This window comes from Haemaphysalis longicornis, unplaced genomic scaffold (assembly GCF_048455015.1).
Source record: "Haemaphysalis longicornis isolate Haplotype H1 unplaced genomic scaffold, Haemaphysalis longicornis Haplotype H1 scaffold_63, whole genome shotgun sequence".
Classification (NCBI taxonomy): Eukaryota; Metazoa; Arthropoda; class Arachnida; order Ixodida; family Ixodidae; genus Haemaphysalis; species Haemaphysalis longicornis.
Window position 1 is genome coordinate 1,129,192 of NW_027526411.1, and position 15,137 is coordinate 1,144,328.

Below are 15,137 nucleotides of genomic sequence, written 5' to 3' on the forward strand. Positions count from 1 at the left end.
CTACAAACGTTGAAGTAGGGTGCCTCGATTCCCGCGCGTCTCTGCCGTACGGCAGCGCTGACATTGAGGCACCCGATGTGGAGGAGTGGAACGCGGTAAATTTAAATTGACTTGAGCGAACTTAAGCGTGTTATCTTGGGAGGAGCGCGACGCAAGAGGAACAACATGAGAGGTGAGCGGGAAAGAGAATGGAGGCATTTACTTGGCAGCGCCTCCAGTCAACTATTGTCTTTCGTCAACATTTGCATCAAAAAGAGCTGATACGAGGCCATTGCTTCCCACGGAGGAAAGAAAAGCTAAGTTAGAAGAAGCATTGACGTCGTGCTTCGTAAAACTACTGTGCCATTTTCGGAGGTCTTCCTTGTTTGCTTGTATTTTGCACACATGCGCCACCTTCGCTCGCCCCACTACTGTCTGCTGAGCACGAGGTCGCGGGTCCGATTCCCGACCACGGCGGCCGCTTTTCTGATGGCGGCGAAAAGCAAGAACGCCCGTGTGTACGAGATTTCGGCGCACGTTAAAGATGGCCAGGTGGTTGAAATTAATCTGGAGCCCTCCACTACGGCGCGCGTTATCGCCTGCAGTGCGTCGGCGCGTTAAACCCTACCATCAATCAATCAATCAACCCACTACTGTCTGCTTCTCCGCCTACCGACCATTGGTTACTGGCTGGGCCGAGCAGTGATGTAGCACCTTGGTGGGTCGGCTGTCGTGGCTGTTGCTAGTGACCGCCTGTGAGCATGAAAAAACTATGCGACTTCCTCCACGCTTCTTCCAATGCGCCGGTAGCCTCCGGGGCCTCAGAGTTCTAAGTTTCCTTTCCTCCATGGGTTGTACCCCTGTCGCACGGCAAATATAATGACATTTAGAGTGAATGACATTAGCTGTGAATGCCATTAGTTTGGCTCTACATGATAGTACTGAATGACAGTAACGCTAATGGCATTTGGTGATTGAATGAATTCAGGGAACACATTTGCAGCAGCTTCTGAACTAAATGAGCATAGCCTCGATAGTAATGGTCTGTAAGTAAACAAGGAAGTTTTGCAATAAACTGTGGGGTGCTGTGCTTAAAACATGTATCAGTAAAACTATATTTTCCCCTGTGTCGTGTTTTTTATAATAATAAAAAAAAGGAACACCACCTTTGCAAAGCTCCGCCATGTCTGCCGCTACTGAGATACACATTTGTTGCTTGCTTGTTTCAGTTTGTGATGTGAGTGTCTAAAAAGGAGCTAAACTTAAAAAGGAGGAACCCAAAAAGGAGCTAAACATTTTTCATTGGAAAAGTTATTTCATTAAGTTCGTGAAGATTAAAAGGTGTATTAACATTAGAGCCTTGCAATTGTGCAAGTTTCCTAATAGCCACTGTTATCATTACCAAGTGGAATTTATTTTGCCCTGTAGACCAGCATGGCCAGATTGCATATCATTTGCAGCTAATGTCATTCACTTTAAATGACGTGAGGTTTGCCGTGTGACAGGGGTATTAATGGGACTTCTTGACTTGCACAGGGGACCATGGATGGCGTTTTACTTGTTAGACTATGAAGGAAACAAACTTTGGTGGAAGGCATCACAGCCAAAATAAAAGGGAAGGTGTGGGCTTGGGCTGGACATATATTAGAAGCAGGGGAGAACAATGAACTCTATGGAAGGATGAAATGGAAAAAAATTGGGGCAAAGAATAAACTAAAGCATCGCTAAATAGGAACAGCTGAAGAAATTCAGAGCAGCCTTGTCCTGGATTACAACAATGATTAAGAGAGTTATAAACGTATTCTAGTTATCTTACTCCTGTATGAGTTTTTTCCAAAAAGTTAAATGCATTTTTTTTTCTCAAAGAAAACGGTGTTTGAAAGTTTTGTTTTGCTTGCAAATTTGTCCTTGTGGATTTGGTGACATTGCATGTTTCGACACACATGCAATTAAAAATTGAACAATTTGTCGGTAAGTTTAACTAACTGTGCATGAACTAACAAAAAAGCAGTGGTGAACGCAAAACGCGGGAAATTTTTTAAACAACTGCGTCCGAGCATTATTACAATTCGCTGCAGGGTATTTTAGGTGGCCACGAATGGTGTTTAATGTTTTCTTCTTTCTTACCCATGCAAGAAAGTAGGGGTTTAGACTACCATCGAATATAGAAGTACAGATTGTTTTGGTTCACACAATGCAGCTGCAATAATTAGTTCTATAGAGCGTCCTTCAGTGCCCCTTCAACAGTCTATTTGTTTTAGTAACTTCAGTGACTGGCCTTGTTGGTATTCCATTGTGTACAGTTCAGCGCAAAAATTGACAGGGACTAGAAAAGACACGACCCAAGAGACAACAACACAAGACAGGGACTAGAAAAGACACAACAAAAAGGGCACGACCTAAGACAGGGACAAGAAAAGAGTCAACATGCTCTTGTGTTGTGCCTTTCCTAGTCTCTGTCTATTTTTGTGCTGAACTGTACGTAATAGTCTAGTTGTTGTTCTTTTGCTTGCATTGTAATTGCTATTTGGTTCGCTTTGTACGAGGCTGGGTTTTAGTGTCGTTATGTTAGAACGTTGGCTTCGTTATCTGAGGAGGCTAGAGTTTTCTGCGTTGCTTACAGGGAGGTACTCTGTTAGTGGCTCCAGCAGTGGCAGTGCTGACACCACCCCGACCCCTTCTAGGCCATCCACCACAACAAGACCCTGCTGGCGGTGGAGGCCGGTGGCCAGAGTCCCGCCGTGCACGGAGGGTCCAACCCCAGGGACTCCGCGGTGTACACGTGGCACAGGCAGTGGCGGAGAGCCAAGTACGGGCTGCGGGAAAACCCTCTGCCCAAGCTGCAGGAAAGGGCGGGCTCCTTCGCGGCATCCGGTAAGCAGAGAACACGCCTCTCCCGACTCTCCTTCCTACAGTTAAACCTGGATATAACGAAGCTGACAAAAAATCGCAATTCTTCATTACATGCAGGTTTTCTTTGCGTGCAGGTTTCGAGTTTAGGCTCGCGTGAATAAACTAGGAACGAAACCAAAATGCCAGACATCAGTGACGGTGAACTCGCCTTTCAAGAATTTATTTAACAGTGACAGACTGTGCGATTTCTGTCTGCTGCTTTCCCACGAGCTTAGTCACTGCACGACACTCCAAATGAGCGAGGTCCTTTACCCCCGTATTCACAGACGCAACTTAAGTATCACTTTCGCTTTTGGCGCTTTCAAGTGTCTTAGCGCGTTTGAAGGACCAAACTTAGGCTGAAAGGACTCCTCTTTGTGAACTTGATGCTCTTTTCCGAACTCACAATTGGTGAGAGTTGTACTGGCTGGGATACTGTACTGGGTGGCCACGTTCTTTCTCGCCAGCAGAGGCAGCATTTAAAATTGGGAACTTGTCTTGGAAAGACAAAAACTTTTCATTTTCTGCCAGGAGAAATTATCGCCGATGAACTGACAGTACAGATAGCAGTCGTGCACGTGGAAACGCACGGCAGTTCGGGGTGAGGGTGAAATTCGCTAAATTAGTATGTTTCTCCAGCCGATTTTTTTTGGTAAATGTGCAAAAAAAAAAAAGCATAGTGAGTTCGCTACATCAAGGTTTTACCGTCGCAATGCCTTCGTTGCATAGAGGTCGCGAACACATGGGTTTCAATGGGGCTGGATATGGGGAATTGAAAAACTTTGTTAAATCCAGGAGTTCGTTATAGAGAGGTTTGTTACCTCCAGGGTTTACTGTATTCAGTTTGATTTGAAACAAAGCTTTTCTGGCCCCAGAAGCGTAACCATTTTCTTGGCTTGGTTTTTCCGAAAGAAAAGGCCCCACACGCTCAAATAGTACGTTGGAATGTCTGAAGGCATGCCAAGTGTGGAGTCTCTAGAAGGTCAACGAAACAGTGTACCTCATGGGATGTCACTTTCGCATTGGTTTGCAGATACTTTTGCGTCATGTTGGCATCTTTAGCTACCAAGACGTAATGCATTCCGTTGTGGCATGCATAATGTGGTGTCATCTGCTCGGCTCGCAAGTTGGTTGGGTGTCAGGTTATGATGGCTCGTAACTTGTTATGGGATGGCCATCGGCCTCTTGCTGTAGAAAACACGCTGTGAGATCCGCATGATCGTATTTTTAACGTTGAAGCTGTCCAGCAAATCGGTTAAGTTTGGTGTCCGCAGTTAAAAATACCAAGAAAATGTCGAGCGCGCGAGTGCGTGCCTTGCAGTGACCGGCCAGCAATAAAAAAAAAATTAAGAAAGAAACAAGAAAATGCCAAGTGCTCGTGTGTGCGTGCCTTGCGAGGATCACCCAGCATAACCGGCGGACGTTTATCAAGACAAGCTACCCGCTTAGGGGGATTGGCCGAAAAAAGAGTGGCAAAAGCAAAAAACAAAAGCCCTCTAGTGTTTCCTGTAATCGTGGCAACACTTGCTTGGAACGAGAAAGACTTCAAAGAAGCTCACACTTATATCAGCAATGATGGAATAAAGGTCATTGCGGCAGCAATGAAGAAGCAACTCGACTGCAATCGTGGACCTAAACCATCGTGATGGTTGTGAAGGTTGCATACAGTTTCACTACCTTGAAGTCATGTGCTAGTGGGCACTTCCTTCATTTTTTTTAACTTGAAATGTTTGTGGGCTACTCCTCCAACTTTCGTGTGCCGTGTGTGCTGTTAACCGGCTGCCTTAAATTTTTCGCCGGCGTACAGGGGACCGACTAAAGTAATGCTCAATAACCTCAATAACGTCAGGTAGGTGGCGAGGCAGTGGAAGTGGTAAGCAAATATATCTATGTAGGCCAAGCAGGGACCCCGGATCTCAACCATGAGGCGGAGATAATCAGAAGGATAAGAACGGGGTGGAGTGTATTCGGCAGGCATTCTCAGGTAATTAATGGCAGCCTACCATTGTCCCGGAGGAGGAAAGTGTACAACAGCTGCATCTTACCGGTACTCACCTACGGGGCAGAAACTTGGAGGCTCACTAAGAGGGCTCAACTTAAACTGAGGACGACTCAGCGAGCAATGGAACGGAAGATGATAGGCGTAACATTAAGGGAGAAGAAGAGAGCGGAGTGGGTCAGGGAACAAATGCATGTTAACGACATATTAGTAGAAATTAAGAAGAACAAATGGATGTGGGCAGGGCATGTAATGCGAAGGCAAGATGACCGTTGGTCATTAAGGGTAACAGAGCGGATCCCTAGAGAAGGCAAGCGTTGCAGGGGGCGGCAGATGGTTAGATGGGCAGATGAGATCAGGAAGTTTGCGGGGATAAATTTGTCGCAGATAGCACAGGACCAGGATAATTGGAGATGCATGGGAGAGGCCTTTTCACTGCAGTGGACGTAGACAGGCTGATGATGATGATGATGAAAGTCAGTGGAAATGTTGCTTGTGGATGCACAAACAGGGACACCTAGTCATGTCGGGGTGGGCGTGTCGGGGAACTTGGAGGAGCAGTGGAGTTAACTTTTTTACCAGGATGTGGGAGGAATATATGCATGGACATGTTGGTAAGGCCCTATTTGCCTTGAAGTTAGCTTTTGCTGTGTGGTTGTCTTTGCTAGAAAGGCAGAGTTTTGTGAACGTGGGCGGCGGAATCATGTGGGTCACTCACTCATAGAAGGAGTGCGTAGACTACGCACACCAGAAAGCGCCGTGCAGGCTATGGACAACGGGGTTTGGTTACAGACAGACAGACATGGCCGTGCAGGCAACAAGGGCATATAACACACTGGATATCAGTGTGCATACGGGGGCAGCATGTCAATTACACGTGTGTGGCTACAGACAAATGGATAAGAACATGTTCGCGATGCATAAATGGGGCGGTGTCGATGGAGATGGCACGGCTGTAAAGTTGGCTTTGCCGCAGGGATGGTAGGTTGCGGATACGGGGGCAGAGCCAGGCCAGTTAGAGATGCACGTCCATTGACTGGTATGTTGCATATGCATAGTCAGGGCCACAAGGGTTATTGACACAGTAAACGGAGATGATCAGGTTACGAATGCTCGCGCAGGGCTGGGTCATGAGAGTAAGGCTGGGAAAGGCGTAAGGCTGGCTTTGCTGCAAAGGCGCGATGGTCACAGTTATGGGGGCAAGGGGTAGTCTGTTCGAAGTGCACAAGCCGGGTTATGTCTGTGAAGTCAGCTTTATGAGAAAAAGTGGACGAGGTGAGCACTTAACTGGGGGTGCTGCGGAAGCACTAGCACATTTTGTCCTAATTTGTACAGATGTGCATTCGTTGCTGTGATAAGGCTTTGGTGCTGTGCTTTTTATCTATGTTGCCCACTATTCCAGGAGGGTGGTGCCATTCCGACAGGCTTTTAGTCGAGTTCCCCTGATGCAAGTCTTGTGTTGTTATCGCCCATAGGAACGGACGTCCACACGTGTGGCACGGGGGACAGGTGGGCGGTGCTGGTGGTGACGCCCATCATGCGACGTGCCCAGCAGCTCCAGTCGGCCCGGGAGCTCGTCTTTGTGGACTCCGTGTTGTCCTGCGACGAGACCAAGAGCACGGTCACGTGCCTGCTGGCACCCTCCAGGGCTGGCGCTGTGCCCATCGCTGTTCTCATCCACAACGAGCAAAGCTCGGAGGGTTATCAGATGGCCTTTGACCTGCTCAGGAGCAGCCATCCACTGTGCTTCGGAGGCCGCGAGGTGCGAATGCTTCTCCTGCATGCTAGCAAAGTGACTTTTTGCAAATGACGGACACGGACCAAAAGAAACTGCTAGAACTTTAACAAGCAAACAATCAGGAGATGTTCGTGCTTCATTATGGAAGCCTTGTTCACAATGGCTTTTTTCATTGTTTGCTTTTAAAGTTTTAGCAGTTTCTTTTGGCCGGTGTCTGTCATTTCTATTGCAACGTGTTTCATCCCAATTAGGTAGTCTGGTTTCCATCAAGCTGCGACTTTAGCAAAGTGACTGTGTGGTGAAATGCCCCTATTTGAGTGGTGCCAGTGAAACTAGGCGTGATGGTCATTTTGTGTCGATGGTTGTTGCCTGTTGTAGGGAAGAACCCGAATTAGCTGATTTGCCGCAAAATGTAACACAAAAGCGTTCGGTAAATATCGAAGTGATTTGAGTTGAACTGGTTGCATTGAAGGTAGGATTCTTTTATGATAGGTCCCCAGTTGCTTTCAAAAATAAATTGTAAAGGTAGGGAAATTTGTAAATCTTGCAACACCAGTTTGTAATCTCTAAAGGGGCCAAGAAGACAAAATACAACCTGGCTGAATGTGACAGAACTAGCTCTTCGTAACTCACTCAGCTGCATTCCAGCCACAAAGGACGTTTATTTTAACCGAAAAAACAAGAAATGTTGAAAAACTTTTGATTTTCGCACTCCGTTGACATAATATGGGCACGACTGGTGTGATATGAGCCAGCACTGAAAACAGATATCGGTGTGTCTACAGCACACTAAAATTCAAGTGATTCGATCAAACTATAGTGTAAGAAGTAGTTTAGGTGTTGACATTGCGCCCGACAAGGCGACCACGTCTTGTTCGGTGTTCCGGCACATTTCGCTCACGCTGGTAGATGGCGCTGGTGTATGGCAGCCCTACCATGCTGCTGCAGAAGTTGTGCCAGCTTGCGTATAGTTTGCCTAAACATGTACCGTATTTACTCGCATAATGATCGCACTCGCGTAATTATCGCACTCGTGTAATGATCGCACCCCTGAAGTTCGTCGTCAAAATATGACTTTTTTTATTTCCCGCGCAATGGTCGCACCCTGAACTTGCCGCAGCCATATGTCGTTGTGTGCCAAGTCTAGACGACGATGGTCCTGCTTACGTAAGTTTCCTCCTCTTTCAAAGCGGACATGGCTACGTTATTGACGCGGACTTGATGATATTAGCGATATCGGCAAGCTTGCATGAGTTCATTATTGGTGCGCAATAAACTCTGACTAAATGCACTTAATGTACTCACAAAACATAAAAAACACGCTCGGCTTGCTGCGTCGGCAGCTGTGTCTTGATGTCCCACACTGTGACAGCAGCAGCCACTTATTGGTCGACCTGTTCTCACCTCACAGCAAACTCGTTCCGGCGCGTTCCGTAATACTATAATTCCGGCGCGTACCGTAATAAAAACGCTGCATTTTGCATCACTCGGTGGTCATTCAGTGGTCGGTGGAGTTCTTATTATGTTTTTATTTGCTATGTTTATTATGTTCATGAAACTTATCGTAAACATTCTGACCTGGAACTTACACTTTCTGCGCTGAGACTTTTTGCCGAAAAATTTATCTCGCGTAATGATCGCACCCCTAACTTTGCATCATATTTTTGAAAAAAAAAAAAAAAAAGTGCGATCATTACGCGAGTAAATACGGTAGGTGTAGCCCACAGGCGTCTTAATTGCAGCAGCACACAGCTTTAGTGGCTTAAGTGTGGCAATCTTGCCGGTACGTTTGAAGTTTATGCATCAGTCTAAGCGAAGTTAATCCAAACGATGGACTGGAATACCTTAGATGATGTGTGACGTTAAGAGCGAGTCATCTGTCACTAAGTTCGGCTAGCGTTGTTGTATCCTTTTATTACTTTATTTACTGCTCGTAGACGTCTTGGAGAGATTTTCATCGCTCATCTCGTGCGTCGTGCGAGAGCATGGATGATTCCAAAGCGGTTAGGCATTATGGGTACTGCAGGCTTGAAAGCATCCGAATAGCTAAACAAAGCCGTTGGGCAAGTTAATGCATTATGATTGAAAAATAGAGCGCGACTTGGACAACGACACTAAAGAAGGACGACGGGACAAGCGCTCTCCCGTCGTCCTTCTTTAGTGTCGTTGTCCAAGTCGCGCTCTATTTTTCAATCTGAATAGCTGTACGCCGCCAAGATGTTTGCTTAAAAAAGGCTTATTCAATTTTGCTTAGTGCAGGCCTGAAAATGGTCCGAAATTAGCACATTTTTGTTGTCGCAACTTTCCACAAATCAGGTACTGAAATGTTACGGTTCCGGGGAGTCTGTAGGCAGTTTATACTTTGCGTGTGGGGGGAGAGCAGTGCATTCTTTAAAAACCACTTTTTCCTCGTGGTGCTTCACTGGCATAAAAAGCTAAACCTGGATGTTATGAATCTGTGTGTAACGAATTCCTGGATTTAACAAAGTTTTTCAATTCCCCATCGCCACCCCCATTGAAGCCCATGTGTTTGCAATCTCTGCGTAACAAAACGTCGCGGCAGGTAACCTTGATATAATGAAGCTGGCAAGCTGATCATCATTGTTTTTTTTTCACTCTTATGGAAAAATCGGCCAGAGAAGTTAACTAATTTAGCAAATACTATGCCACTGCGAGGAGCCAGCGGCAACGCCAACGTCTAGAATCACCTAAAAACGAAATTTTTCATTTTTCCGTGGCTAACGTAGCATCCACTTCTGGTTTTGCTTGCGTAGCGTGGCGCCACACCAGGTAGCAAGAGTAACTAGGCTTTACGTTTTTTTTTTCCCCCGTACAGCAAACTACCATGCGTTACCTCATGTGAGTGCGGTTTCAGTTCGAGACAAGTTTTGAGGTGGTAGGCCGTCCTGTCGATGTGTCGTCGCACGTCTCGACTGGTAATTGTGGTATTGGTTTAGAGGTGATGAGTTCTGCTGCCAGAAGACGAACACTTGGGTCTTTTTAAGACCATGTCACAATTTTAAATGGCGTCTGCGCCACCGAGAAAAAAAAAAGTCGCCACCTGGTAGAGTACCCCAGCTAGCACTCTCGACAATTTTGATTGCTGTAAAAAGCATCAAGTTTGCAAAAAGGCACCCTTCAGCCCACATTTGGTTCTTGAAACGTGTTAAAGGAGCCATGAAGACAAAATACAAGTTCGGTTTATTAGAAAGACTGCTTGGTCCCGATAACAATGATACCAACATCATCGCAATCTTCGAACAAATAACGGAGACATGAAAGAAGACGTGTGAAGCAGTCGCGACCCCCTAGCCCATTTCCCGCAACTTTTCTATGATGTCACGGAACCTTGTTTGTGCGATTGGCGGCCGCCTAACTGACCTGTCGCGACAACACATGACTGGACGTCTGCAATGGGGCCTCTAGTTCCATTTGACCGCATCACTTTAATGCTAACGTGCAGTTAACGTACTGAAAATTCTGTTCTATTGTTGGCCCGTATGACGCCATTCTTGCTCGTAACACGTCACTGTGGCGCAAAATTTGAAAGCTTTTAAATACTTCTTGCTTTTTCATGTTAAAAAAACATCTTTTGTGGCTGTAATGGAGCTGAGTGAGATACTGAATCCTAGTTCTTTCAAATTAAACGAAGTTGTATTTTCTCTTTATGGCTCCTTTAAGGCTCCAAAAAGGTGTCAAAAGGCAAAACTAATATACTTACCGTATTTACCCGATTCTAACGCGCCCCCGAATCTAACGCGCACCTGATTTTCCTGGCAAAAAAAACCGAAAAAACTTGCACCTCCGATTGTAACGCACACGGGACTTTGTGACCCAGACAAACGAATGCGAGAGAAACGGGCGATTTATTTCCTGAAGTAATCTCACTCATCTCGCTCCTCGTCGCTCTTCGCTGACGACAACATCTCAGCCTCGGTGCCTTCAAGCGCGTTCGCGATGCCACACTCCTGAACGAACGTTCAACCATGGTTGATGGGATCGTGGCCCACGCCTCGCACGCCCATCCCGAGAGCTTCTCCAGAGGTGCACGCTTCAGCCGACCGCTCGTTTTGAACGCGTGGGAGCTGCTGCTGCCATTGTTGTTATCAAGCGCGCAAGTGAAACGATTTGACGATTTGTGTGAATGCCGATAGGCTTGCTGCATCCGAAAAATCGTTGCTAAAAGTTTTGGCGCCATCTTGAGAAGGCGATGGCGATGGGTGGGACGAAATTTTCGCTGTTTCGGCAGTTTCGGTTTCGTATCCGATTCTAACGCGCATGCGATTTTTCGGCCTATTTTTTCGGAAAAAAAGTGCGCATTAGAATCGGGTAAATACGGTAGTTCGCGTTTGTTATTATGGGTGTAAGTGACCTTGCTTCATTGGAACGCTGTGTAGAGCCCAAGTTTGTGCAAAATCAACAGGCACAGCTCACGCAGCTTTTGACCGTAAAATAAATCAATGAAGGTTGAGTTCACCTTTATTGATGTCTAGCATTTCAGCTTCGTCTCTGCTTCATTCCCCCGAGCCTTAACCCCGAAACTGCATGCAACGAAAACCTGCATGTAATGAAAAACTGTGAATTTTTGTCAACTTCATTACATCCAGGTTTAATCGTATAATTCAATCTAACGCAAAATATTAAGGAATACAAGTGGTTGCCAGTGCTAATGTTATTCCTGTTTCATCTGTGCCCTAATTTTAAGGTAATCTAACTACTATCTTCACTAATAGTGTCACATTTTGTGCTTGTGTAATTTAATTCTGCTTGATTGGTGCCTCTCTCATAACAAATGTTTTTAGCCTGAGAGACAATAAATAACCATAAAAATGATTTATTGGGACAGCTCGTCAAGACTTGTGCTGGGTATACTAATATGGAATATGAAAGAGGGTATGGTTATGGCACTGTGATACATAATGTCCTGTGTGTGTGTGTTTTAGGTCCATATCTATATCTGCATACATGTATTAGTGGATCGCACACGTTCGAAACGCAGTTATATGCATACAGCTCGAAATATTTTGTGATGCACCTGCCGCAATGTCAGTAAAACGTACACGTGAACATCACCAAAGCACTTGCAAGAAAATAGCGATAAACAAGTATCTGGGAAAAACACAACAAACTATAGTATCATTAAGCAAACAGCAGCTGCAAATCTATGCTTTGAGGATGCGCATAAATGTGGCACTCATTTAATAAACCTTGAACACTTCCTTACACAGTGGTGACCTACACTGGACTTCTTCGCATATGTCATTTGCTGGATGCCTACGATGGGCAGAGCTCTGCGAGCTCCTTCTTCTGTGACCGTTTCTTCAAAGCCACGTTGGCATGCTGACAATGCTCCCTCAATCACATGCTTACATAGTAATGCAGCAGGTTTCTTTGGGCTCAGTGCATGATCATTTTTTTGGGCTTGATGCGTGCCCAGCGCACATTGAAGAGAAGAATGCACGAAGAGCGGCATTGGCTCTTCATACCTGCTGTTGCCACAATTTCAGTTTGGAGAAAAGCACTTCTCTCCCATTGCTGAAACTATTCAATTGCACAGCTCAGTTTAACATATCACACTGCTAACAGCGGCCACAGCAAGACAGAGCTACACAGCACGACAGCGCTACACAGCACCAACCGCTGCGCCCAGCCATGCTCACCACTTGGTTGGGCCCTCAGGCTGCTGTGCCCTATACAATTGCGCAGTTTGGCTCCGCTGCTAGCTCTGAACATGATATGGTCGTGCCAGCTGCCACTGGGACAGTGGAGTGTCATTACCTAAACTATTGTAACGGTGAAAGTGAGCACTGGGGTTTGTAGCAATAAAGAAAAGCACTTTATTTAGAGGGCGAACTTGTGCCCGTAAGTCTGCTGTCACCGCTAGCTGCCGCGTTCACCGAAACTGCTCCTTCGTCTTTCTCTTCGCCTTTTTTCTCAGCTGCTGGCTTCAACGTCCTCACTTCGAATACTGGGTGTGGGCCGCTGGGTCTGTCTGGCAATGATGATAATAATGCCGTGGCATTACTCCCCCTCCCGGAAACGGCATCGACCCGATGCCGGATGGTGGTTCCTTGCTATTGCAGCCTAACCAGTCTGGGAAACGTAGTAGCTGAAAAGCGCCGTCTCAGTGTGCAAATACGTAAAGGCAACCAGATACGTTCAGTCAGGCTGGACTTGGTCTGAGCGAAAGTAATAGGGCTTCATGCGTGCCACATGTACGATCTCTGGGGTAGGCCGCCGTCTCGATGAGCACGCTGCAGTTGCCTTGGGTTCTACCTCGTAGTTGACACCAGATACGCGACGAAGGACTTGATAGGGCCGAAGTATCGGCGGAGAAGCTTTTCCGAAAGCCCACGGCGACGGACGGGTGTCCACACCCAAACAAGGTCTCCAGCTAGATATTCAGGATTGCGTCGTCCCTGGTTGTATCTTTGGGCATCGACTGTTTGTTGCCTTAGAATGCGAAGTCGGGCAAGCTGACGAGCTTCTTCAGCGCGCTGCGTGATATCTTCAACGGCATTGTCGGCAACGTCCGTGTGATCTACGGGAAGCATAGCGTCCAGTGTAGTGGTCACCGGGCGTCCGTAAACAAGTTGAAACGGGGTGAGTCGAGTTGTTTCGTGCGTAGCCGTATTATAAGTGAAGGTAGCGTAAGGTAGAATTTCGTCCCAATTCCTGTGTTCTAAATCGACGTACATGGACAACATATCCGTGATGGTCCTGTTGAGGCGCTCCGTGAGCCCGTTAGTTTGCGGGTGATATGCCGTGCTTTTACGATGCTCGCAGTTAGTTAGCCTAAAGACGTTTTCCGTGAAGGAAGCAGTGAAGGCGGTGCCCCGATCCGTAATTACAGTGGTTGGTGCGCCGTGTCGCAGAACGATGTTCTCTACGAAGAATTTGGCGACTTCTACGGCGGTTCCCCGAGAGAGAGCCTTTGTTTCGGCATATCGTGTTAAGTAGTCCGTGGCTACAATAATCCATTTGTTTCCCAGAGATGATGTTGGAAATGGCCCAAGTAGATCCATTCCAACCTTCCTGAATGGCGCGTCGGAGGGATCAACTGGGTGAAGCATTCCGGGTGGTTTTACGGGAGGTGTCTTCCTGCGCTGGCAATCGCGGCACGTCCTTACGTAATGTCTTACCGATTGAAGAAGGTTCGGCCAAAAGTACCTCTGGTGGATCCGCGCAAATGTGCGACTCATGCCGAGATGGCCGGCTGAAGGCTCATCGTGACAGGCTTGCAGGATTTCCGCCCGTAGCACAGTTGGCACGACAAGAAGAAATTTCTCCTGGCTATCATAGCTCCGTTTGTACAGCACATTGTTCCGCAGGCAGTACGCGGCTACATTCCTAAGGAAGGGACGCGGCACGGTGGAGTTCCTGCCGCGCAGATGCTCGATGAGTGGCCGTAGCTCGGCGAGTGGCCGTAGCTCGGCGTCCTGCATCTGGTAGTCAGCCATGTCAGTGGTGCAGAGCACTCCGAGAAACGGGATGTCCTCTTCTGATTCACGTGTGTCGGATGAAATCGGCGCCCGCGATAAACAGTCTGCATTGGTATGTTTCCTTCCCGACTTGTATACGACAGTAATGTCATACTCTTGGAGGCGTAGGCTCCAACGAGCGAGTCGTCCAGATGGGTCCTTTAGGTTGGCCAGCCAACATAAGGAGTGGTGATCGCTTACCGCCCTGAAAGGGCGACCGTACAGGTAGGGGCGGAATTTGGTTATGGCCCAGATCACCGCTAGGCATTCCTTTTTCATTGCAGAGTAATTCGTCTCGGCTTTTGAAAGCGTGCGACTGGCGTATGCGATAACTTTTTCTGCCCCCTGCTGCCATTGCACTAGGATAGCGCCAATTCCAACATTGCTGGCATCAGTTCGGATTTCTGTCTCGCTAGAGTCGTCGAAGTGGGCCAAGATGGGTGCGTTCTGAAGGCGGGTACGTAGCTCATCGAATGCCGCTTGCTGCTCCCCTGTCCAAATGAACGGCACATCGTTTTTGGTAAGGCGGGTTAGTGGCTCGGCAATCTTGGAGAAACCTTCCACGAAACGTCTGTAATACAGTTAAACCTCGTTATAACGAAATTGAAGGGGCGCCGCGATTTGCTCGTTATAGCCAATATTTCGTTATAGCCGTAGCCGACATTTACTGCAAATATTATGCATTGTAGTAACCTAAAACAAAAAGCCGGCGAAATAGCATCTTGCTGCACGGCGGTAGTAAGTAAAATAAACACATTCCGGAGGTAAAGCGGAAAAGTCACGAATCTACTTTATTGCAGTTCAAAACTCGTATTTAAAACAGACCTGGCTACGAAGAAGTCCGTAATTGGACGTTGATGCACCTTCCTGATGCGAGCGATGGCCCCCTCAGCTGCGGCCGCTATGTTCACGGCATCTTCGCCGCCCTCGTGCGCGCCGAAGTAGCGGCGCAGCACGTCCACCGCATCTAGTGCCTCCGACGCCGTCCTTAGCGCTTCTTTTCAAGCCACTTGCAACAGCGCTGACGATGGACTCTCGGTTGCTCACG

General features: G+C 47.2%; 1 protein-coding gene across 2 annotated transcripts in view; it reads left to right on the forward strand.

Moving 5' to 3' along the window:
- The window catches only part of LOC144144151 (uncharacterized), a 41,269-nt gene that overhangs the window by 9,457 nt on the left and 16,675 nt on the right, over positions 1-15,137 (forward strand). For both annotated transcript variants that reach the window (XM_077675530.1, XM_077675529.1), the window contains exons 3-4: positions 2,664-2,853; positions 6,346-6,632. In XM_077675530.1, coding sequence (XP_077531656.1) covers positions 2,664-2,853; positions 6,346-6,632 — 477 coding nt within the window. The remainder of the gene's footprint in view (positions 1-2,663; positions 2,854-6,345; positions 6,633-15,137) is intronic.